General features: G+C 31.4%; 2 protein-coding genes and 1 long non-coding RNA gene across 4 annotated transcripts in view; 2 read left to right on the top strand and 1 right to left on the bottom strand.

The window, feature by feature from the left end:
* LOC135193335 (uncharacterized) overlaps window positions 1–25,443 on the bottom strand; it is a 375,120-nt gene that overhangs the window by 306,875 nt on the left and 42,802 nt on the right. The window lies entirely within an intron of this gene.
* Window positions 6,743–18,237, top strand: LOC113393320 (cuticle protein LPCP-23-like). The gene is made up of 8 exons (XM_026630139.2): window positions 6,743–6,854; window positions 6,947–7,234; window positions 7,895–8,061; window positions 8,566–8,777; window positions 15,276–15,313; window positions 15,694–15,843; window positions 17,561–17,727; window positions 18,076–18,237. The coding sequence occupies exons 1-8, from the start codon at window positions 6,843–6,845 to the stop codon at window positions 18,125–18,127; spliced, it is 1,086 nt and encodes a 361-aa protein (XP_026485924.2). The 5' UTR covers window positions 6,743–6,842; the 3' UTR covers window positions 18,128–18,237.
* On the top strand, window positions 22,067–24,043 carry LOC113393341 (uncharacterized). Of its 2 annotated transcripts, none has more exons than XM_064215179.1 (4): window positions 22,067–22,176; window positions 22,256–22,588; window positions 22,714–22,796; window positions 23,455–24,043. In XM_064215179.1, the coding sequence occupies exons 1-4, from the start codon at window positions 22,165–22,167 to the stop codon at window positions 23,873–23,875; spliced, it is 849 nt and encodes a 282-aa protein (XP_064071249.1). In that variant the 5' UTR covers window positions 22,067–22,164; the 3' UTR covers window positions 23,876–24,043. The 2 variants fall into 2 exon arrangements, with proteins under 2 accessions (XP_064071249.1, XP_026485952.2); XM_026630167.2 differs by having other exon boundaries at window positions 22,714–22,880.

The raw sequence follows: 25,443 nt of genomic DNA, 5'->3' as shown, positions 1-25,443 counted from the left end.
ATTACAAGAAACTTATTATATTTATGTGGATCTTTCTTTTTTCTTATCATATAGGCGGACTAGCAAATGGGACGCCAAATTGTAAATGGTCACTAATACCCATAGACATTAGTACTGTAAAAAATATTAATTATACCTGATATTATCATCAATGCAACCAGTTGGAAACTAAGATGCTATATCCCCCAAGCCTATAGTTGCACTTACTTAGTTACCCTTCAAACCGGACCCCAACTATACTAAGTATTGTTGTTTGGCAGTAGAATATGATGATATGATGATGAGTAGGTGGTACATACCCATCCCCCAGGGGCATTGTACAAGTTCATCTGGCTTGCACAATGCCCAACTATTGAGCCTGTGCGTTTATTTATTGAAAAATTCTAGAAAAAAAATTCTGGAAGATATTATTATCGCGATTGAAGATTATACATATTTATGGTAATCACATTAGCAAAGCCTGACTTTCTAGGAAAACTTAATAATCGGATAATGTCATAAATATGCATAAATTGTATTACGCCGAGCATTTGACTAAAATGCATAACAAAAATTTCAATATAAAAAATACGTTTCGATTAAAATATTATCTAAGTAAACGAACTAATTTAGTGAAAGCGTTCTGATACTCAACCCACAGTTAGGACAAGTTGCATTGAAACTCTGTTACCTACATATTTAATACGAGATGTAGCAATGGAACCACTTTGAATGTACACTGTCGCTATGATCAGTTTTAGCGATCAGCGAGACTATTTAAATTTAGAACTTAACATTTTGAAACAATAAAAAACTTAAACGTATTATAACTTGTATAAATTACGTAATTGTAATAATAGGTTAAACTTTACTTCGCTATTGAACCTCGTTCTGTACAAAGTTAATCTAAAATATTTTTTATTCGAGTAAACTCAAGCACAAACAAAAGCACGTTATAGTATTTAATTAAATGTAAAAACCGGTTCGGTTCGGTTCGGTTTAGATACATTAATTGAATACAGCGAAATGCATACATTTATAGTTTTCTATTGAGTTGGAAGCCTTATTTAGAATGCATAGCACATGTGTTTTGTGGAAATTGTGCTTCTTTAAATCGTATGAAACGAATTGTCTATAAATTATACGGATACGAAAGATTTTGTATAAAACCATACAAACAAAACTTATGATGTTAGCAAATCATTCTCGTACATAATTCGAAGTATATTTTTAAATAAATACACTTTAAATTTACGATTAAAGTTCACGCTAAACAATAAAACTTATGTAAGATACTATAAAATATAATAAAAAAGATTTTCTCTTCGATAAAATCAAACAATCACGCGAAGTGTTATTGACATTGAAATTATAGATTGCGTGATATAAGCTGTTTTAATTTTTAGCGTTGTATAGTATTAGATATCAATGCAGCGATTGGAGTGAATGTTTTATGTAATATTTCAATAAAAGTAAAAGTAAAGTAAAAGTAAAAGCCTATGAGTGTCACACCGCTTAGCAAAGGCTTCGCTTATTAAACTATTTGTTTACAGTGTTGGCGGAGTAAGCCTCAAGCCTCTACTATGAGTTCGTGGATCTTGCGATCTGACACAATTAGATCGGGATATCAGTTACAATTTTTGAAAATTATATAAGTGGCGCAATTTTTATATCTTTATCAGTCCCGCAGATGTGAAATATCGATATTTATGGTTAATGAATGAACACCCATTTGATGACTCATTTTTAAGATTTACGAAAGAGACTTACTAAAAATAATTGAAAATTATTATTTATTTTTCTTTTTATGCATTGTTATATTTTATATATAATATTTATACTTATTACTATACATATATATTATATATGTATATTATATATGTATAGTATATATATATATATATATATAGTGTTAGGTTTAATTATATAAAACAATGCTTAAAATAAGAATAATTTGTTTAATTTAATGTAATATTAATAAGTAATTTAATTTATAATTGTCCTCTTATGTAGAGAATATTGACTTGAATAGTAACATCTCATTATACATGAATGAATGAATGTCATTATTATATGAATTTAAACCGACATCACTTCAAACGTAACCTATTTTTTATTACAGCACAATTTATTAATAACTGTTAAAATCGATGTTACTAGACTTTTTGATGTAATACGTAGGCGGACTAGCAAATCGGCCATCTGATGGGAAGTGGTCACCACCGCCTTTGACACTAAGAAATAATAACCAATCCTTACATTACACCAATGCGCCATCAACCTTGGGAGCTAAGTTAGCTGAGCTTGTGCCTGTAGTTATATATATGGCTCACTCATCCTTCAAACCGAAACACAGCAATACTAAATATTGCTGTTTGGCGGTAAAATATCTGGTGCGGGTTTGTACAAATCCCTGCCCAAGTAAATCATTCCGGTAATTGTATTCCTGTAAACGGTTTGCAATCCTATAAATGACATATGCAAATAGATCTATAATTTATAGTCTGGCACACAAAATAATTTCTTATAAAAAGGGTCTTATAATAAACATATAAATGTGAATAAACATACCGGCTTGTTTGTTAATAAAATAAGTATACTTTGCTTATATTAAAATAACCTATGAAAATTAATTATATAGTACACTCGCCATACATAAGGGCGAGCGGTGGCAGACGCACGGCATAAGGGAGTTTCGTGCCATTAGCCGTCACGGCACACGAGGCGGTCTTGCTGTCAAACCGCGCCAATAAACGTTTTACATCAAGAATAATATCTATAAATTTCTCTTACTTTCAATCAAATTTCTTAATTTCCGTTTCTAGGCTGTATATGAAGGATATTATAAGTGTCATGTATTTATACAAGTTACAATACGTTTATATTGTTATATTGTTTCAAAATGTTAATTTGCTGATCGCTATAACCGATCCCACTGCGGGTTGGTGCTACACATGTGGCAGAATTTTGTTGAAATTAGACACACGCAGGTTTCCTCACGATGTTTTCCTTCACCGTCGAGCATGAGATGAATTATAAACATAAACTAAGCACATGAAAATACAGTGGTGCTTGCCTGGACTTGATCCCGCAATCATCTCCATGGGCCATCTCGGCTACATACATAGCATAGCGACAGTGTATATATTCAAAGTGGTTCAATTGCTACATCTCGTATTAAAGAGGACTAATGTTTATATATTCCTCATTTATTTCTATCAAATTTCTTAATTATTTATTATAAAGGATCTTGTATAACTGTTGATCAACACATAGTTTCAACTAATATATAGTCTTATTTAGGTTTGAACAAAATCCTACCACCAAGAAAAATTGCTAAACGTAAAGAAATAATTTATTCCATTATAATATTTCAATGCCTTACTTAATATATTCGTCTATTTTATAATATGGCTTATGCCTATATTTTTATTTAATATTCCAAATCATATACAAAACTGGGGAATTCGTCACTCATATAAACAGTCCGCTTAGAAAATATATTGACATTTTTTATTACACTTCTTAGAGTATCTGCTACAGACTTTATTATAGTTTAAGATATATATGTATAATCTAGTATATTTTAGCTTAACCGGTAAATATTTAGGGTAATATTAGTTCATGATTTAAGAATTTAGCACTTCGACTGAAATAAAATATTTTTTATTGTCACTATTCTAACCGTCTTACGATCAATACTGATAACTGAGATATTGAACGTTTTCGTTAATGTGAAACCTTAAATACGACCATTGTCGAAATGTTAGCGAATGCGAATGAAATTATGCCGCAGTTATATCCAATTATATCAGAGTACTCGCTTTGTAAATCTACGCGAAACTTCGTTGCAGTGACATGATATACGACGTAAGATAAAAATCGACGTAAAAAATAAACGATGCTGAAGGTTTCGTTAAATTGGTCGATTTACCAATATCGTGTTTTACTGGTGACCTTCGCGAAAAAGCTCACAGACATTGTGGGACAACGCAGACACAATACCAATAATGTAGTATGTAATGTATATAAAAAAATTAAAATACCGATCAAAATTGAAACACTTCTCTTTGGGGTAACAGTACAAAATAGTTTTAAGATACTGAATACCTCCTTATTAAATGAGGCTCAAATTGTGACGACTTTAGCGATCTTTCGTGTTGCTAGAATGCTTTGGATTGCAAAATGTTCATTATATTTTGAATTATATGCGTTGATGAGTGCATTTTCTTTTCCCTTACTCACGTGTGCGATATTATTGGTGAGAGATTTGCGCAGTGCCAACTATTATATTATCTTCGACTTCCAAAGAAGTCCGACATCTTTTTAATTGGACCCGGGATTTAAACCGAGAATCCAGAACTACGAAACAATTAATTGGTATACGTATACATTTAACTTAGCCACGTATTAGGTAGATATACATATGTAATTGTTCTCAAAAGAATATACATATTTATTAAAATTTTAAATAATTAAAAAAACGTACGTAGATCTTGCCACATAAAACTTTTTGGTATAATTTTATTCAAAATTACATTTTGTAAAAACTACAAAAAATTAACCATATTAAAATTGTTATTAACCAATTTAAAATGTAACTGTAAAGGGAACCCACTTATAGTTACATGAAATTGATATAAATCGTATTTTTCTTGGAATAATTAATATATTTGTATTAATTATTGTTGTATTATTTTGTCTTGCGTCTGCGCACGTATTTATTCATAAACGGTTAAGAAGCCAGAAAGGAAGTATGCAGTACGGTCATTATTACTTGCACCGAAGACACAATGAATCACACCAAGCAACAGATACATACACAGTCATAAATAATAAACATAATTTTCAAATCAATATATCAATAACATTTAATATATCTACGATCGCGTTTATTTCTATCTATTTATGAATTTTATATTGAGTGTAAGGATTTTTAAAAAAAAATACAAAAGAAATATCCTAAATCAATTTTAAGACAGATCTTTTTGTCAATTTATAATTATACTTTCTTAATAATAAGTCAAATCAATTCAAATTAATGTAAAAAAAAACTACTAAAACCTCATCTACAGATTTTTGCAAAAATAGATAACATTTATTTTAAAGCTTGTACACGAGTGACATATTGAAGATACCAAATAATAATACTTACAACCATTGTGCCCAAAGCCTAATGAATTACACAACGGCTTAGTAGAGCACTCAGTGCAACCCAGAGCGCTACTTTCTTACCGGATCGCATGCCTCGGACGTGTTCATACTAGCCAATAAATAATATTTAATATGATATATTACTTCTTTTTTGTAATATATGTATCCTTGCTTGTAAAATTAAAATATACAATATTTGATAAAGACTACAAATATTTTATGATTTATCTATACTCAAAAAAACTTAAATACGAGTACGTAGATCTTGATAAAATAACTACATACTTGCATTGCATAGTTTAATAACATAATATATAATAAGTGACTTATTAATGTAAATTATCTAATAATATTCTGTCACCTTATTGGCATAAAATCTATAAAAGTAATAATGAACCTTTTTATAGTATAATTAGACGAACGAGAAAATGGGTGACATGATGCTAAGTTGAAGAAATGGTAAATCATTTTTTAGGTAGTCAGTGCGCTACCAACCTTGGGAACTAAGAAATTATGTCCCTTGTGCTTGCAGTTACACTGGCTCCCTCACCTTCAAACCGGAACACAACAATAATGAGTACTGCTGTTTGGCGGTAGAATATCTGATGAGTGGTTGGTACATACCGAGACGAACTTGCACTAAGCCAATCAAGTAAACCTTTTATTAAAAATAAAACTTGTAACCACAGTCTTACAAATATTATAAATGTGAATATTTGTATGTTTTGATGTATATTAGCCAATCACAGTTTAACTGCTTATCGAATTTGAATGGCACTAGTTTGTATTTAAAGTACTCCATGAAAAACCTATTCCATAAACGTATTACATTAATAAAAAACAGACTAATATGTAACTTCATTTTTAATATACGTTTAACAAAACTGAACGGCTGAAATTCCCAAGATAGAAGAAAGGATAAAAGGGCTTAAAGATTTAAATGGTGAGTAACCCAGTGTAATTATAGGCACAAATAGCATAACAACTTAGTTCCTAAAGTTTGTGAATTATTGGCAATGTAAAAAATGATTAATATTTTTTACGTGTTTTGTGTGTTTTTTAGTGCTGTGTGCAGTGGTGATCACTTACCGTCTACTAATCAATTTGCAGTCTACCATAGCAATTATAAATTAAAAAAAAAAATAGAAGGTAGTCTTAGTAGTCGTCCCACAATCTACCAGGACATCCCACATACGGACCTACTAATTTTAATATAATAGATAAATGTACTATAGAGTAACTAAACAAAGACGAACCTTATTGAAGTATTTAAAATCTTCTCAAACGGGGTCAGCCTAACGCAACCAATAAATTTACGGATAGATTCTAATTGTGAGCCTATTTATTGCTTCTATTACGCTAATCAGATATTCACACTTAAACTCTTTAACTAAAACCTTACTTTTATCATAAATTAAAAATATTTAAAGATCTTGCAAGTAAAATTGAACGAAAAAGCAATTTATCTTGAATATTAATATCGCCTTTACAGAAGAATCGATTAACTCATTAAACAGGAAAGTTGAAAGGGCTTATTCTAACCTTGAGGTTGTGATCTGTCAATGTGACGTAATGAAAAGGTAACAGTTCGTGGTGTCGTATGTTGGGCCGGTTTTGGTATTCGGTGACACGGCTTCCACCCGGTATAAAAACTACGTCCCGACCAACGTCCTTATCACATAAGTCCAGTCAATCAATACAGCATCAACATGTACTTCAAAGTAAGATTTAATTATAATAAATTAAATGATATTCGATAAAATTAATCAATTTTAAGTTTTATATATAATTATGTATAAATTTCCTTTTGTAGATCGTAGCAGTCAGCGTTCTTGTGGCAGTCTGCCATGCGGGCATCATCGACGAGGGACACGGCCATGCCGTCTCATCCCAAAGCATTGTCCGCCACGACCAGCCCACTAATGGAGCTACACACTACGCTCCCATAGTTTCTCACGCTGCTCCCGTCTTGGCCCATGCTGCTCCAATTCTTCACCACGCTGCTCCCCTCCTCCACTCCGCCCCCATCGTTCAACATGTCGCCGCGGTGTCCCACTCAGCACCCATTGCTCTAGCTCATGCAGAACAGATCGAAGACCACGTGAGTACCAAGAAACCATAAACAAATTAATCTGAGTAACAAGTATAACAACTTTCCAACTCAAACGGGAAGTTTCTCTGTTTATTTCCAACCTTACTATTAGATAAAGGCATATCCATAAATTTAAACCGCTTGATTTATATTAAAGTGGGACACTTTAGGCATCTTTCGGATAAAGGAATGTTTCGACATGAAGTTATATATTGTCAGGTTAATTTTTTGTTACTGGCCACTAGTTACTTTTATTTTTCTAATTTGAATCTAAGTAGTTGTAATATGAACCAATTTTTTATAACAATGAAAGTGAAAGGCCAACTTTATCAATCTAATTGTAATATGTTCAGTTAATACGAATCAATTAAATGTTTATTGAGCAATGATCTTACATTATTACAAGACTATAGTTTTGTAATAACAGTATCTGCTATTTGTCATGATTCGACTGTTATTAATATCCGTTTGTCGGAGAAAATAAAACATATATCAAAGTTTAATTGGTTAATAGACAAAAAAACATTATGATTATTATAATGTTGCAATTAATTTAAACATGTAACGTTTTTTTAACAAAATATTCGTACAATGTATCAATGATGCAACTTTTTTTTAACTTTTGTTATTTTTTAAGTGACATTTTACTAATTTCAACTTCTTATACAGGCACCAGCTCACTACGAATTCTCCTACTCCGTCGAAGACCCACACACCGGTGACCACAAATCTCAGCACGAGAGCCGCGAAGGAGATGTTGTAAAAGGAGAATACTCTCTGGTCCAGCCCGATGGCGCCGTGAGAACCGTCGAATATACCGCTGATGCTCACAATGGGTAAGAACAATTTTAATTTCATTATAACTATGAAAAATTGACCTTAACAAGGATGCTATTTATCAGTACTACTTGTATATTGTGTAATACTTAACGTAATCTCTTGAATATGCACGTGGTATTCTATAACTTGTTGCTGAGTAAATATACAAATTAAAATCAAAAACGGTAACATACACGCGATCTTTGATATGGAACACGAATGTATTCCATTACCACATGTATGAACTTGTTGCGAGTGCTGAGAGTGCTTAGTATTGCGTAAGGAAACTCATGTTCGTAAAGATCGGCCAAGCTAGCGAGACTAACAACCCGTGCTCCTAGGACAACGTAATTTAGCTTTAAACAAATGTTGTTTCGGTCAATGAATTCGATAAAATCATTGCATTCGAAATTAAATAAGTATTTCAATTGTACCAAAAACGTATTTCTAAATGAGATTAATAAAACAAAAATGTATGAGCATAAGGAAAAAGTGTGTAAATAATGTTTTAAAAATTTCAGCTTCAACGCTGTCGTGCACAACTCCGCTCCATCAGCCCATGCTGCTCAAACTCAAGCAGAGCACGCAGGCTCCGTGGTCCATGCCGCGCCCGTTGTTCACGCCGCGCCCGTGGTCCATGCTGCTCCCGTCGTCCATGCTCCCATTGTTCATGCCGCTCCATTGGTTCACGCCACTCCCGTGATCCACGCGACACCTTACCTAGCCCACCATTAAGTTCTACGTTATTTCCTAAACTGTAACACCTAATAGAAATAAATCATTATTTATATTGAATATTTCTTTTATTTTATTTTTTCACTCTCTACAAACTTGTACGTCCATGCTATATTGACCATTATAAGAATATATTACATTGATCGTTTATGACATAGTACTCTCCTATTATTAATAAATACATTTATTTAATAATATTAATGCTTATCCTAAGAACATAATAATATTGAAAATATCTTATAATCCATACTTCCATACTTAATATTATAAATGCGAAAGTAACTCTGTCTGTCTGTCTCGCTTTCACGCCAAAACTACTGAACCGATTTAAATGAAATTTGGTACACAAATAGTCTAGAGCCTGAGAAAGGACATAGGCTACTTTTTATTTGGAAAAAAGGGCTGTAAAGGCTTGAAAATGGGGATGAAAGGTTGTAAGTTGTTGAAAGTATTGTTATTTTTAGAACTAGAAGCATAAAACTTATATGTACACTTATAAACTAACATATCATGATACCCACTAAGGAACGAATTTTGGAAATTCTACCCCTAAGGGAGTGAATTAAGGATTGAAAGTTTGTATAAATATATAATTATAAAAATTATTTCGTATATAGGATAGTCTGGAAGTCCATTATTTTTAAAGTAAGAAGCACGAAATTTTATTTTTGTGCCACTGATTAAAAATGGGTAGTATATACGTATTAAAGCATTTCTTGATATTTTACGCCTATAGGGAAAAAGTAGGGGTTGACATTTTGTATACAGGTTAGTCTAGAAGTCCGTCATTTTGGAAGTTAGAAGCTCGAAACTTTATTTTTGGGCTACCGATTAAAAATGAGTTGGCTTAGTTGACTAAGGGCTGAAATACACACCAATGTGGTATTACCTCTATATAGGTTATTTTAAAATGTGATTTCAAAAATATGCTGAACTTAAATATGGTTTCGGCTCGGCAGATTAATTCTAAATGATTTCATCAAGCAACTCATTATTTAGTAGTTCATCTGATTTACTATTTTAAACATAATTTATAATCAAATTTATATAACCCGTATGAATATCAAAGCGAATAAACTATTGATTTTATCACATTACAATCTTATATATAATAATTTTATCGATAAAGTAATATTGTCCAATGATTGTCTTAAATTTATGAGGTTACATCACTTACTATCTAGTATGTAAGAATACCGAAATCAAATGATGAAACATTAATTCCCTATTGTTTTAGACCTCTATCTCACCATATATGTACAGTTTATTTATGCAACTGAAACAAAGATTCAAACGAACAATACAACACTAAAAGATCGTAAAATGTAATTGTGTTAATTACTAGAAAAAATAATATTTTATTACGATTTTAAATTTTGTTAATTATACCGTATTATATAATCATTTTTATCATTAATTTGCATAACTTTGATAAAAAAAAAATTATGTTATTCGCACAAAAAATATATATGCGAATTAAATACATCTTCTCTATACAGTATAAAACGATGTCGCTTCTCGCCGTCTGTACGATAAGATCTTGTAAGCTGTGGAAGCGCAATGGATTTTAATACGGTTCATCAATAAACAGACTGATTCAAGAGGAAGATTTAAATGTACAATATATTATCGTAGTAATAATACATGTATATTATCGTAGAGAAAAGCCGAGAATTTCGTAGCCGGAAAAAACCAGAATGATTCGTTTTATGTTTGTTACTCAACCTTAAAGTTGTATATAGAATCTTAGTGTACCCGTCTCAGGTAGCCAGTTATATATATAATTCTTCTGTATGTGTGTACGTAAATAAACTTCTAAACAGTTGGACCGCTTACGATGTTTTTTTTGTGTGTTTGACTGGGTCCCTAGGTGGCTTAGATTGGACCCGGTAGTCCCCAACGAAGTCGTGACGAGTCAGCTATTTTTTATGAGTTGACTTTTTATACTCATATTGTCTGTTGTAACATTCTAAAAATTGCTCTAGTTCTAAGAAACATACAAATAAAATTCAACGTAGCTAAGTGGTAATACAAATTAAATGCAGTACGTATTATAAAAGAAAAAACACTTCATTTTTGGAATCGTTGCGTTTTCAATTTAGTAAAGTGTAAAGTTAAGTAATAAAAACTGCAACGAGTACTTAACATTTCATCACCGACATTTTAAAATTGGTTTAATCCTAATTCATATTATAAATACGAAAGTCAGTCTGTTTGTTTGTTACCCTAAAGGACCCAACTAATCAACCGATCATAAAATTAATATACACATTGTGAGAGGTACAGACAAGGACTAACATATCACCTGAACCCTCCTTAAAATATGCGATAGAAGTCGCGAGCGGAAATTTTTGTTTAATAAATGCACTTGGTGGTAGGGCTTTGTGCAAGCCCGTCTGGGTAGGTGCCACCCACTCATCAGATATTCTACCGTCAAACAGCAGTACTCAGTATTGTTGGGTTCCGGTTTGAAGGGTGAGTGAGTCAGTGTAACTACAAGCACAAGGGACATAACATCTTAGTTCCCGAGGTTGGTGGCGCATTGGTGATGCGCGCCTTGTCTATGGGCGGTAGTGACCACTTACCATCAGGTGACCTATTTGCTCGTCCACCTACGGATATCATAAAAAAAAATGCGAATGAAAAAATGTAATAAAAATTAAAATGGTATAAATCAGCATGTTTGTTACACGGTCTTTTAAGATTTGTGTGGATTTTATTCAAGGACTACATGCTTTGATTTATTTCACTTTGTTAATATCCCGTTGTAATATTAATTTATAAAAGGAAATTATAATAATCATTATGTTACGTCATAAAGATCATTATATGTATGTAGTAATCGAAATATTTCTGACAGTATATTCGTTTTAAGTAAATTTCAAGTATTTTAAATAGTCTTTTTTCTGTGAAAGTTAATAGCACTCGTAATGATAAAACAATAAAAGCAGTATTTCTAAGAGTAAAAAGCTAATGTATAATATACTCAGTTTGTTCTAAAGACTATACCACTGAACAAACTATTAAAAAAATGATAAAAACCTAGCCTTGGACCTGAATATAATCATATTTACGGGATATCATGATATTTGCATGACGCATGTCGTGATGGTAATTGGCATAACGCTGTCTTCAACTCCCATCTTAATTCAACGGTTTTCTAAGTCCTCGAATTCGAACCTCGGTTCGACCTCTAAAGAGGCGCCCCAAGAACGCAGGTTTTGATTTTATTTATTATAATTATGTTTTTATATATTCAACTACATGCGTTGGTTTTCTTTAATTATAAATTATTTTGATATCCATCATTTTTTTTTATATCTGACGGCCGGACGTTGCGTTGAAATCTATTTTTATTATTTTCTAAATTGTTATTTGTTTTTAATGTCTTGTCAATATATTACAAATGAATTACCTACGTAGTACGCAAAAACATAATTTGTACAGTCAATATTCTACGCATCGTGATAAAAATATTGAATAAAACAATAACCGCAAATGTCGAAACCGAAAAATGTGTATACATTAATAACCGAAACGCAGCCGCGCCGACGGCGTGCTGGTGGTTTGAACCCCAAGTTCCACATTGATTTTTAAACCAAAGATCACAGTGTAGTACATTCGTAATTGGTAGGATGGTTTTTATAAACAATAAATAATTCACTGTGTACATAACGTTAATGTCATTGTTGCAACAATAATGCTGAACAAAAATTTTTATTTATGTAACATTGAAGATGAAATTTTAGAGTATATCTCGTTTTAACCAACTGAAAAGATAACAGTGAATGTTTGAAAGTTAAATATATATTAAATGTCCATATAAATAATTACTATGGTATCAACGACTACAACATCATGGCATAAAATCGTTGTTGCTCATTGCCTGTGCATGGATTTTATTCATGCGATATAAACGTGCGATCCGGCACTTTGCGACAACAGCGTCATGTACACCAAGCCTTAAGCAACTCTCCGCACGCAGATATTCCAATGATTCGATTTATTTTTCGTATTAGTAATAAGATATAACACAATAAATTAATAGCTTATTTTATAAGTAAATAAATGTAATAATATGTTAATAAGCTATTAATATCTAAATCGTCATTATCATATTTAAGTTAACACTTTTTAATAAATAAATATTTATATATAATATACATGTATATTTTTAAATTGAATATCATATATAATATGAAAACAATACATTGTACCTTCACTAAAAAACTAAAAACATTAGTACGACCGGTACACCGAACCTTTACTAAAACAATTAATAAGCAATCACTTCACTAAACAGACCAAAACGCATTTACGAATAAACATAATTGTCGCTTTTTTATGTGAATTACACGCATCTTGTGTAGAATTAGAGCGTTGTTTCGTAAGTAACCTAAAAGACAAAATAATGACAGCGGCCTTGATTGACATGAGTGCAATTGTCCTATTACAAAGCCAAAGTTTTAAGGTCAAATGCATGTATTTCTAGATCGTTTTTGTTAGTGTTTTTGCACCTTTGTTTAAGTAGCTAAAACTAATGTACTATTTCAAGCAGACTTTATATTGTGAACAGGACTTACTAAAAATTCGTCTTATAGAACATTCTAAGTCGCACAATTTTATTTTCTTAATAAAATGATACATAATTTCAATATGAAACAATAACTCATTACGGTTGAAACGAATAAGTATGTACAAACACACGGATTAATTACACGTGGCCTTAAGAGGAATTTCCTAATTACGTTTCGAGTGTCGAGATTGGATTTCGATGCAATAGATATCGATATAGAACTGAAGTGTCCTTATTTCTTTCAATAGACTAGTTTAAACTTAATATCGTATTTCCTAGTTCTAGATTCTAAACAATAACGACCGGGTCATTTATCGTACCCATGAACCAGTAGACGCTGCGGATTATTTCGAAACTCATACCATCGATAAAACAAAATAAACCGTTATTTTGCATTTTATAGTTTCACCATTAGGTAGTCTAGGTCCGGTAGGTACTATATAATCATTCATTATTCTTCCGTCAAACATTAATAATCCCTAATTAATTATTTATTTACCGATTGTTAGTATTAATTTTCTTTTTATAAATCTTTACAACTCCAAGACGCAAATATTGCTTTCTATGACGTCTTTGGTTGTCAGGGAAGTGTTATTGTTATAGCACCAAAACCGCTTTATTTTACAAATTTTTCATATATTTTTTTCCAATTTTCTTTCAAATATCTCTGTTTTTCTTTTTTTATTTACAAACCAAGCACATAGTAATAAATCAAAGTCCCACAAGACCTGATTGCTAACTAATTATGTCCCAAATATGTTATCTGTGTAATATATCTGAAGTATTAGTATATTTCATTATTTCGCATCATCGCATATTACGTTTGCAATTTAACAATGCATTGCAATGAGTATTATGTCCCAGTATCTATGACATGCACAGATACAACCTTATTTATTTCCAATCAATCAATAGTCCTTTTATTGTGATAAATTTGCTACGTAATATAAATACGCAAACTACAGCTTAATATAACTTTTACTGGAAACGCAAAAATTCACAACTTTCACTCTAATTTTAATAAGTATATGCAATTATAACAATTAATTTTATTTAAAGAATTCAGTCTAATTCCTAAGAAAACTCCGCCTTTCACGGTGATACGTAGATTTTTAAATTTTATTTTACGAGTTTATACGTAATCACATATTAGTTTGGTCGTATTTATCACAATTTAACGTCCATAAAAGTTTATACCTTGCAAGAATAGCTGCGCTTGTTCGACATGCATGCTGGAGAAAACAGTTTTAAAACGTGACGTAGATCATTTAAGATGTGCCTGTTTTAGATGCTTTAAATGTACCATATTAGGTAATAATGAACAACAAAGATATATATTGAAAACGTGCTCCGACGTCCAAGAAATTTAAAAGGACAGCTCCAAAGTACTCAGTGATTATCATAAAGGATATCTATTTATATTTTTAAAAATTATAATTTAAATTCAAGAATTTGAAATGCACAATTTAAATAATTGACTTTCTTTTTACGTTACATTTAAAACTGGTTATATAGTTTAACCACGTTTACAAAAAACAATAATATAGAAATTATTGAAAGTTGCTATGGTCAAATTATAACATTTAAAAAGAACTGATATAAAATATTGTACATGTTTATAATAATGAAAAAAACATCTATTCATAGCGTCGCAGGTTTTTTTTACATATTGAAGTCTCCGTAATGTAATTCTTCTTTATCGTAATCAGTACATTTTTCTAACACCAATTATTGTCAAAAGATCGTCATGATTTGTTTACCTTGAACTGCGATACAACATAATTTTACGTAATTGCTATATTATTATCAAACTACCGTATTCTTGCGTAGACGCCGCGAACTGCTTCGCATCTCGCTGGTAAAACTAATATAAAAGTCGGTGGTTCCAGTCGTTTGTATCAGTCGTGTGTGGTTGGTGAGACGAAGCAAACCTTATTCAAAGCAAAATGATCGCTAAAGTAAGTGTCCATGTTTTGTCCCGATATTTAGTGAAAGGATCTGACTTAATCTCGCCTAATTTACAAATATAGAACTTGCCTAAAGCTTGTCGTTAAATTTGCCGACCAATATTTGCACCAAATGGCCTAAAATGAATCCTTTTCAATTACAGTAAATGACTAAATGCATTTTTTTATATTTAATATTAGTATAAAATTTCAGCATGAAGCCATTATTGACTGAAATATTCTCTATGTATATTTTCTAATGTACCATTTAATTTTTTACTATTTATTGAATCAAGGATTTTATTTTCAAATTTACTGAATTTGCTTTTCGTAGCTACACTTAAATATATTTTAGGTATGTAATCATTATAAAAATTGTAATTTTCTTTTAGGCCGCAGTCGTCCTTTCCATCGTGGCGGTAGCAGCCGCTGGTGTGTTGCACGGTTACGGCGGTGAGAGCTATGGCCACGAAGCCGTTGCATACGCGCCGGTTGCCCAGCTTGCCCACTACGAGGGCCATGACGAACATGTCGACTATCACGTAAGATTAAGTAGATTTCGAATGAATGAATATTTTAAGGCGTCGGAAACGTAAAAAGCTAAAGACAAGATATAGTTTCGATTTAAGATTTTTTAGTCAAATAATAATATAATAACACTTCCAAGTTACTAAATTGAAGCCTCATTTATATTGAGACTTTTGACAGTGCACAATTGAACTATTGAAACTGTAAAATATATAAACTTATGAACTTCGATGACAATTTCATCAATCATAAGTCGTCAAAACCCACTTATGTCTGTAAGCTCACGCCTAACAGATTTGATTGCTTGCAAAATTACACCAACAATGTAATCTTCTTGTAATTTGTATATTATATTGCGACACAACAATCGCAAACAATGGAGGACACGATCATTAGATAACTAGACCACACACTATTCTTCGTATACACTTGACAATGATCTGTGTGTATATGAAAACATATCATCACCAATACATTATTAACTTGAAAGACATCTAGAATATTGATCATTTCGTTTAGTCATATATTAATTTGTACCACAACTCATTTCGTAACATCTTATGAATGCTAAAATTAGCACGCAATTAAATAGTTATGCATAAACAAATAGTTCCTAATAAGTAAGTAGAGCACCCGTTAATCCCATAGGCTATGGCGTAATACAATAGAATCTTACTAATTGATATCTTGCATAATATGCAAGTGTTACCTGCAGCCTTTCCAATCGTTTCCGGGATACGATATCGACGAACAATCCGATTACCATTATATTACATCATTACTATTCACGCTAAATAGGTCCCTAACGTATTAAAGTAACGTAATCACGCAAACTTGCTTTGAAAAATAATTAGAAGCGTGCCAAGTTTTTCTCCTAATAATATGTTACGGCACTTCAATATCCAGTTGATTCTTCGCTTCGCGTATCATGCATATGACTTCGTTTAATATTTCGCGGTTATTCAAGCGAATGAAAACCAGTAGTGATTTTATTTTTTAAATATTTTACTTGATAGGTAAGTCGCTGTATAGAAAATTTAAATAAGACAAAAAAGTAAAGCCGAAAACAATGGTCGAAATTGATCAATCGCGATAAAACTGCCACTTAGTCGTAAATACCATCCAGTTGTATTCAAATAGGTCGTGGATAGAAAAGCAATAAAGTGATATCGCTGTATCGGATCTTACTAACATTGTCATAGAACGCCGTGGGTTATTACTCGCCAAAGTGCTGTTACATAACCGCATCCCAGTCGTGACTGAAGGGCCGATAAGCACATTTCCCAGGATGTTGTGAAACTCACCGTCTAGGGGACATAATGACTGTCATGATGCATGCTCGAAATAGCCCGCTGTTTGCATAAACTAACTCGTACTCTCACGCTCGACTTAATAGCAGATGTGGATTGTTACGACTGACCCAAATTCAATTGCGTAAACCGAGCTATAAATTGAAATATTTTGATCACTGTTAATATGATTATCGCTTGATTAAAATCCAGTAGATTGACGTTATAGTGGAAATGAAATCCATTTATAATTTGTGATTCTATTTTTATAATATGTATATTCGATCGTTAATACATAACATGTAAATTTGAACCACATCTCGTATTTTTGATATATGCATAGTATATATATATATATATATATATATGTGTAAGTATACTAATAATATCTCTATTAATAATAATTTTATCTGTTAATCATTTATCAAAACGTTTTTTCCAGGCTCACCCCAAATATGACTACTCCTACTCTGTGTCGGACCCCCACACTGGTGACCACAAGGAACAGCACGAAGTTCGTGATGGAGACATCGTAAAGGGCGAATACTCCCTTCTCCAACCTGACGGCTCTTTCCGTAAGGTCACCTACACCGCTGATGACCATAACGGGTAAAGATCGATATTTAATTCTTCTAATTCATGCTATACAATAAACTTACTTGTATTGGTGAACTGTAAAAGTAACCACAATCATTATGAATACTCTTATATGAATACCCCTGTGACAAGATGCATCACAAATACAATAAGGACAAAAAAACTCATTGATGCTTTATCAGATTTAACCTCGAGATCTTCAGTTAATATTCAAGCACTCTATGCACTGAGCCACCTCTGCTCTCTTAATCTGTTATAATTGTGCAATGAAGTTTACAGCTTATTTTATTCTGCAATCTTACAAATCTGTATGATACTTAAAAAGTTAAGTGGAATTTAATTATTTAATTTTGTCTGCAGTTTCAACGCGATCGTCCACAACACAGCGCCCGTCCACTCCGAGTACCACTAATTATAACTGGCTCAATGCCCCCTTCATGTGATATTATGTGTACCTTTTATACTTATAGATAGTCTTTAGTCGACAACGAATGTTTTAAATAAGACTGTGGCGAAAATAAACTTTTCGAAAATATATTTAATTTTTTATTTTAATTACACAAACCACATATTTTTAACCATTGATAATAAGCGGATGATGTCAGCATCAAATTACGAATTATGTTAAAATAGTATCCAGTAATAATAATTTAATATAGTTTATTTTTGTTATTTATTCCTTCCTACAATAATTAGGTACATATATAATATAATCAATGGCAAAAAAATATCTATGTTCATTTACAACATTTATTTAAAAAAAAAAATTGTTTTGTTAAATAAGCGTTATTAAACTGTCATTTTATGATGAAATTAAAAGTAAAACTACTAACCGGCTAGAAACTCAGCCGCTGCTCTCTCACTGAAATTAGTTTACAAAATCGACAAATAATGTACCTAATAAATAAAATCTACTTTAAAAATTATATTTAAATTTAAAGAATTACATTCATAATATGAATCATATTTTTTGGACAGAGAGCTAATAAGTAAAAAGCAAAGCGGAACTGTCTTATTTACTTTTATTGTATAGCTTAAGACTATTTATAGAACTCAAAATAAAAAGTTATTGGAAACATGCTGTCAAGGATTTATGTCTTGTGTAAATTGGTCATGAAGGTATAATATACGTGTATCCTCCCGCGACTTCGCCAGTGTACTCTATATCCTTTTTAGTACCCAATTTTAGTTTAGTTTTAGTAGTTGTTAAAACTTAACTATGTTGCACAAATGATGTACAAAACCATTCATCCATTTTCACACCTCTATCCGCCTAGTTACTCCACTGGTCTTAAAATGTTATAAACAAGCATCTCACCGCTTACAATTAAAAGTTACTACTGTAATTGATATATTATTGAAAATACTATTTAGTTTTAATAAAGATGCTAATTGCTAAATTCAACATCCAATAATTCTAATCTAAAAAGAAAATTTCAGTGTCCAAATTTTATTTAACAAAACATTCAATATTTTTACCGTTACTAGAATAACAAAAGAAAAGTACTGTGAATAAGAATTGACAGATGCCCGTTGTTTAAATTTCGACCACTACGACTCTATTAAAAACCGACAAATCGTTTGGGACATAATCATTTAAGATTTACTTAACTCTCAGATTGGAGGTATAAAATGAATTCGACCGATATATAGTGACAGTGATCGATCAAGAGATAAATAAAGGCGACCCTATTTATAATACTCCTCTATATATACGCTAAAGGTCTAAGTATTTCTAGATAAAACGCACGCTCTGAACTCGCATAGATGTTTGAAGATTCAAAAGTATTTTCGAAAGAATAGTTACATAAAAATAAGTAATTTCGTACAAATACAGTTGATTAAAAATATTTGTCTACTTACATCAGAATGTAAATGCCAACAAGTGTTAGCTCCACGCTTTTTTATCATCTATATAAGCTTTAATTGAATTATATGCTTTTTTTATTAATGTATTTTTTACAAGTGATTCGAATTTATGAATCGGCAAAGTTAAAAATATCTGCAGAATTTTATCATAGAAACGGATACCCTGCACCAAGAAATACTGTCACGGTACTAATTGTTGGTACGTTTCCTTTCCTTTTGAACGCTGCTAAAATATATTAAGTAAAAAAAAGCCTTGTTTATAAGATTTGAAGTAAAGCTATTCGGAAATTTATTTCGTTTTTTCCCATGTTTGTTGTTATTTTATAAACAATAATAGTACTGTGCAACGGTACGGTACGACTTCTACATGTAAAGATATTTTAAAGGAAAACGGGCCAGACGATATCGGTCGATTATGGCTCAGACATATATGTCATTTTATCGTTAATTATAAAATCCATACATTACAAAATCGGTGAGTAAAGTGTGTCTGTGTAGTACAGAGTGGAAATATAAATAAGTAAATGGTTGCATATAAACGGCAGTACAGATGGTTGTATCAATAGGCAGCTTGGCGAACAAACACTAGGATTTAATTAGCAGATGGGTGGTTGAGTGAAAGACATAGTTTGTTTGATAACACACCCACACATATAAACAAACAATTAAAAGACTAAGTTTCTTGACTGTAATTAAAGCGCCTACTCATTTTTTATAATAATTTTACTCGCAAGCATTATTGCTCATTGCAACATTGTTCAAAAATAGATTTTAATATTGGTACTCATTTACTTTACTTTAATAAATCATTACAATATTGTATTGCATATACGTTATTGTGCTAAAAAAAATACAAGGAAACTAAAAATTATTAAAGTCATTGTTTTCCTCTCTAGAACGAAAATTTCAACCGCTCATAGAAGGCGCAAAGCTTAGCATACTGCCACAATTGTTGTGAATATCTACAGAATCAAGCAAACTAAGTACCACACCACAACACAATCGTAAAATCACAAAACGTTCTATTTTAACGTAATTACGGAAACAGCGTCTAGGCTTTACCTTCGATCTTTTCTTACTGACCCAAATATTTTTAAATCTATGGGCACAAGCTCCATCAGTAGCTAGGCGATTACTATATTTTCTTATGTATATCTATTGTATGTTATTTATCAATAAATAAATAAAATAAAGTTTCCGTCGCTCTATTGTCAATCATGAAATCAGTCTATAAGCCCACTATTCGTAGTTATTCGTAGATACGTCTAGACATCTAAGGTAAATACTAAAGGCTTAAAACATGAGCAGTAAAAAGACGCTCTGCGCCACTTGTTACTATTGTAACGACTTGAATTTGACCATTTCCTTCCACTAACTGCATGAGTAATAGTAATTTGTAGAAATAAGTAGAGTCGAAGCTATGAAAGAGGGATTTGTAACCATATCTTGTTAAAAGAAAAAGTCTTCCCTTCAGAATAAGCTTTTTAATTTTTATATTTTGGACTTACCTACTTATGTATTAGGCAGTCCTTTTGCGTAACTACTTATGTAAACAACAAAGTATGGATTACGGAAATTCTTAATATGATTTAAAAATGCAACATGACTTTCAATGGTGATTGTATTTTATGTATGTCAGGATTATTGTATTTGTTCCAAATCTACTTACCGATGGGCACCTAACGCGTTGACAATTGACGCTTTTAACGGTAAAAAATACTGTAAAAGAACGTTTACAAATTAATTACTGTTGACATTAATAATAAATATGTTTAACCACAAGATTCAGTAACTTTTTAAAAATGGAATTTTGTTTGCAATGTATGATTATTCATAATTTAAAAAAAAAACGTTTTTTTTTATCATAATAACACCGTGACACGATGGCACCCCAGAGAAAGCAAAAGAAAGAGAGGTATCAGACAAGTGGCAGCAGTTATGTGGAAAAGAGTGGCTCAAGAAAGGAATGAATGTAAAGGTTGGAGGAGGCCTTTGCCGACTGGGAAGCAGGTCTAGAGATGATAACCAAGGCTATTATTATTATATCATACTAATAACAAACCCAAACAATAATTATTTGATCTTCATCTGAATCCAATTTGAGAAATATAATATAATACTATATTAATTGTTCTTAGATTCTGTACAATAAGTAATAACTCTGAATGGTTAAAGATTCCCATTTATCTCCTTTAATTTAAAGTATCGAAACGCATTTGTATCTGATTAAGTTTTACTTTGATTAATATTTACCCTTTACAATATCAAATAATAAACATACAACATCTCAAGAAACATTTTCATATGTGATGAACCGGTGGAAGAATAAAACAAAGCCAATTTTTACGCTTGATTTCTTGCTTTTTGTTTGCATCATGGTCTGAATACGGAATGAGAAAAAATAATTAGTGATAAATCTCTATTAGCATATTAATTGTTAACCGCTATTCATTTATTCTGCGACATTGGTGGTTTGTTTCGGTGTTACCGAATGCCATATTTTCGAATAAACAAATCTTCTTTATAAGGCGGACTAACTCCTGAAAAATATCAGTTGTCTTCCGTGAATCTACTAGAAAGATGACTCCTAATGTAAGTGCTTTCCTTGTGAAATTAAATTGTTTTATATATATATATATATATATTTCTTAAATTAAACCATTTCTTTTAGTGCAAATTGGTGGTACTCATCTTATCCTTCAGCTGGCTTGAAGGCATATATGCGGCTGCCTTTTCTAACGTGGTAGTTCAAAGAGGTCCTGTGGAGTATATAAATTACAATCCATCTGCATTTTCATTCACTAAGTCTCAATTAGCCCAATTATCTTCATCTCCGTTGGAGCAAGTTGTATCTATACCTGCAGTTTCTCCATGCGTCGCGCCATGTGTAATTCCAAGCCAACCCATATCTGCACTGGCATCTTTACCTGCCACTGCTAATGCAAAAATTGTTGGCTATAGAACATCATTGCCAAATGTACCTATTTTATTGGCAAATAAAGATGTAAGTTTTTTATTAATTATTGAACATCTCTTTACAATACCAACATAGCGAAGAAACATTTAATTTCTATTATAGAACATTTCATTAACATGTCTGTTTCTTTAATGTACAAATTGTTTTTATAGGAGGCTACAGGCTACCAATACGCATATGCTGTTTTTGACGAACAAACTGGGGACAAGAAGACTCAAAGTGAACAAAGTGATGGGTCAGTAGTGCAAGGCCAATATTCGTTCGTTCAGCCAGATGGATTTCGTCGAGTTGTCGTTTACACCGCAGATGACACGAAAGGGTACCGCGATATTAGGAATATTAACAAAATACCGTTTCACTTATTTATTTCGTATATTATAAGAATATACTTAGGGGTTGATCTAAATTATTACACTGTCTGTTAGTTGTCAGTTAGGAGAATAAATATTTAATCGATGCATTTCGATTGTATCTAATCAATTGCTATCGATTTGACTGCTGCTTTCCTGGTTTCCGGCGTATATCGGCCCGGGTCGAGAAATAAAACAGTTGCAGGATTTGTCTGACAAGGAATTATCAATATTAGCTCGAAGCTTGGAAGTTAGCAATGATAACATTTCCGTTTCCGTAACCGTTGTTCGGAAAGCACATTTAGTCGTCGGTCTGAACTCTCTCCGATCGCGTAAAATCGCTATCACGTCAGATTATTAGAGCAGAGAACAGAGAGTGTTCCTGTTTGCACGTACACTTATACAGTCTTATAATATTTCCTTTAATTTGATTTTTTTAAAAGTGCATAATTAGGTATATAATGTTTCATTAATAATAATGTAAAAATTACAATGACAAAATAAATAATATGTTTAAAATGTGTATACGTAATTATTTTACAGATTCAATGCCGTAGTAAGAAATATTTCGCCAGAACAAGAACATCCTGTAGAAGAATCACTTGAAGTCAATAAGGAAAGTAAACCAGTAGTGCTTCCGTGCCCTGAGAATAAAAATGAACATCTAACCAATGACCAAGTTAATGAAGAGATTTCTGTAGAAGCTACTAAAGGAGTTGAACAAATGGATGATAAAAAGATTGAAGAAAAAAGTGCTGAAAAAAGTATAGAGAAGGTAGAAGAACATGCACAAGAAGAGCCTCAGCCTCAGTCTGAGCCTACAGGATTTAACACAAACATACCAAACTCTATTATTTCTTATAATGATGTAATCAATTGCCTTCAAGCTAAACTTCAAGGCACGAAAAATGTAGTATCTCCTTTAACTTATGTTCTTTTTCCATCTTCAAGGAGTCCATGTTAATTGATATGTGTGTGATGACATATAATTCTAATTTTCAATGAAATATTGTCTAAAGTTAAACCAAAATAACCATGAAATTTAATCTGAATTGTAATACAATTGAACCACGAAATGGATCTACGAATAACCTACTTACGCAAATGTATACAAGTATTGTTTCGATTATTGTATATAGAAATAAAATGTTTTTAAAATAAATGATTTATTAATATTATATTTATTTGTTCATTTACCTTTATATTATCCCTGACAACTATTATTTTTACATAATACAAAGCATTCCTTATTCATCAGCACAACATTTGACATATTCGAGAAGATTGTTTTCTTTTTTATATTCATTATTTTATTTTAGTGAAAAAAGAATCCATAAGTTATAACTCGATACATTTTTTAATAATTAATTAAATATTACTAGTTTATGCGGTGAAACATTTATTTGCTATTTTATCAGTATGACAGTTCACTTTCACATAACGCTTTTGAGAGTTACAAAACTTGAATTTACATTTATAAAACAAGGTAAACGGAATGCTCTAATATTACACAATCTAAATAATAAATCTCAAGGCGTGAAACATAAACATTGTTTGTAAAAAAAATGTGAAAATTTAATCTCATAACATTTCTTCGCAACGAGTTCCACGAGATTTTTTATCCGGTCAATGAATATAGCTTATTTATGAGTTACAGTTCAACAACTACCACGGTGACGGAAATACGGCCTCTTTGATGAATCTGCTTAACTGCAAATCCAACTAAAAATTTTGCAAACATTGTAAACTAAATTGTAAAAATAATGAATTCATAGCGCTCTGCAATTTTCGATGTTAACATATTATTATTTTAAGATTTATGTACATACTGTATGAACCCTTTTATAGGCTGCTCTAAATGAGTTAAAATTTGAAATATATCTAATTACTAAAACGAGGCTCCACGTTTAGAAACATGATATGCAAGTTGATCGCAAATTTACAATTCTGTCATAATAGCAAACAGGAATTCTGCAAGTCGACAAATTTATAGTACCTATTTAATAATTAGACAACTATTCAATATATTTCTACTAAGTTAGAAGGTAGAATGATATTAAGTTTAGAATAAGTAATTTTTAGTATTTTGCTTTTCCAATTAATTCATACAACAATAAAAACGATCGACCTTCTAGTGATAAAATCAAAAATATATTGTAGCCATTACTTATCTCGTAAGTAAAGAATTTCATACCTCGGGGCCTTTCTATTAAACCTGACCTACATAGCCAAAATATGCGACGGTAATGAACAATTCAAATGTAGCTAAATTACAAAGAAGTACCCGTAAATACTAAATTACAAATTACAAAATACGCATCTATAAATTATAACATTAATAGAATGTAATATAAATAGAAATTTATTAAATACTAACATTTAAATAATAATAATATTTTGAAAAAAAAAAGTAATTATTACTATTTAATACAAAAAAAAAATACCGATCTGATTGTCACTGAGTTTGAGACGAATAAAATCTTTTAATATATGAGTGTGTTTACGCGTATATTTTGTGGTAATAGCATTTCT

Source organism: Vanessa tameamea, chromosome 6 (assembly GCF_037043105.1).
Source record: "Vanessa tameamea isolate UH-Manoa-2023 chromosome 6, ilVanTame1 primary haplotype, whole genome shotgun sequence".
Lineage (NCBI taxonomy): Eukaryota > Metazoa > Arthropoda > Insecta > Lepidoptera > Nymphalidae > Vanessa > Vanessa tameamea.
The sequence above is the reverse complement of the archived record's forward strand: the minus strand, read 5'-3'. Positions and strand labels throughout refer to the sequence as shown.

Excerpts from the sequence above, each read along its gene's own strand:
- LOC113393320 (XM_026630139.2), top strand. Across the intron at positions 15,314-15,693 it reads AAAGCAAAATGATCGCTAAA|GCCGCAGTCGTCCTTTCCAT; the intron begins GTAAGTGTCCAT and ends ATTTTCTTTTAG. Across the intron at positions 17,728-18,075 it reads ACCGCTGATGACCATAACGG|TTTCAACGCGATCGTCCACA; the intron begins GTAAAGATCGAT and ends TTTTGTCTGCAG.
- LOC113393341 (XM_026630167.2), top strand. Across the intron at positions 22,589-22,713 it reads TTTTATTGGCAAATAAAGAT|GAGGCTACAGGCTACCAATA; the intron begins GTAAGTTTTTTA and ends TTGTTTTTATAG. Across the intron at positions 22,881-23,454 it reads ACCGCAGATGACACGAAAGG|ATTCAATGCCGTAGTAAGAA; the intron begins GTACCGCGATAT and ends ATTATTTTACAG.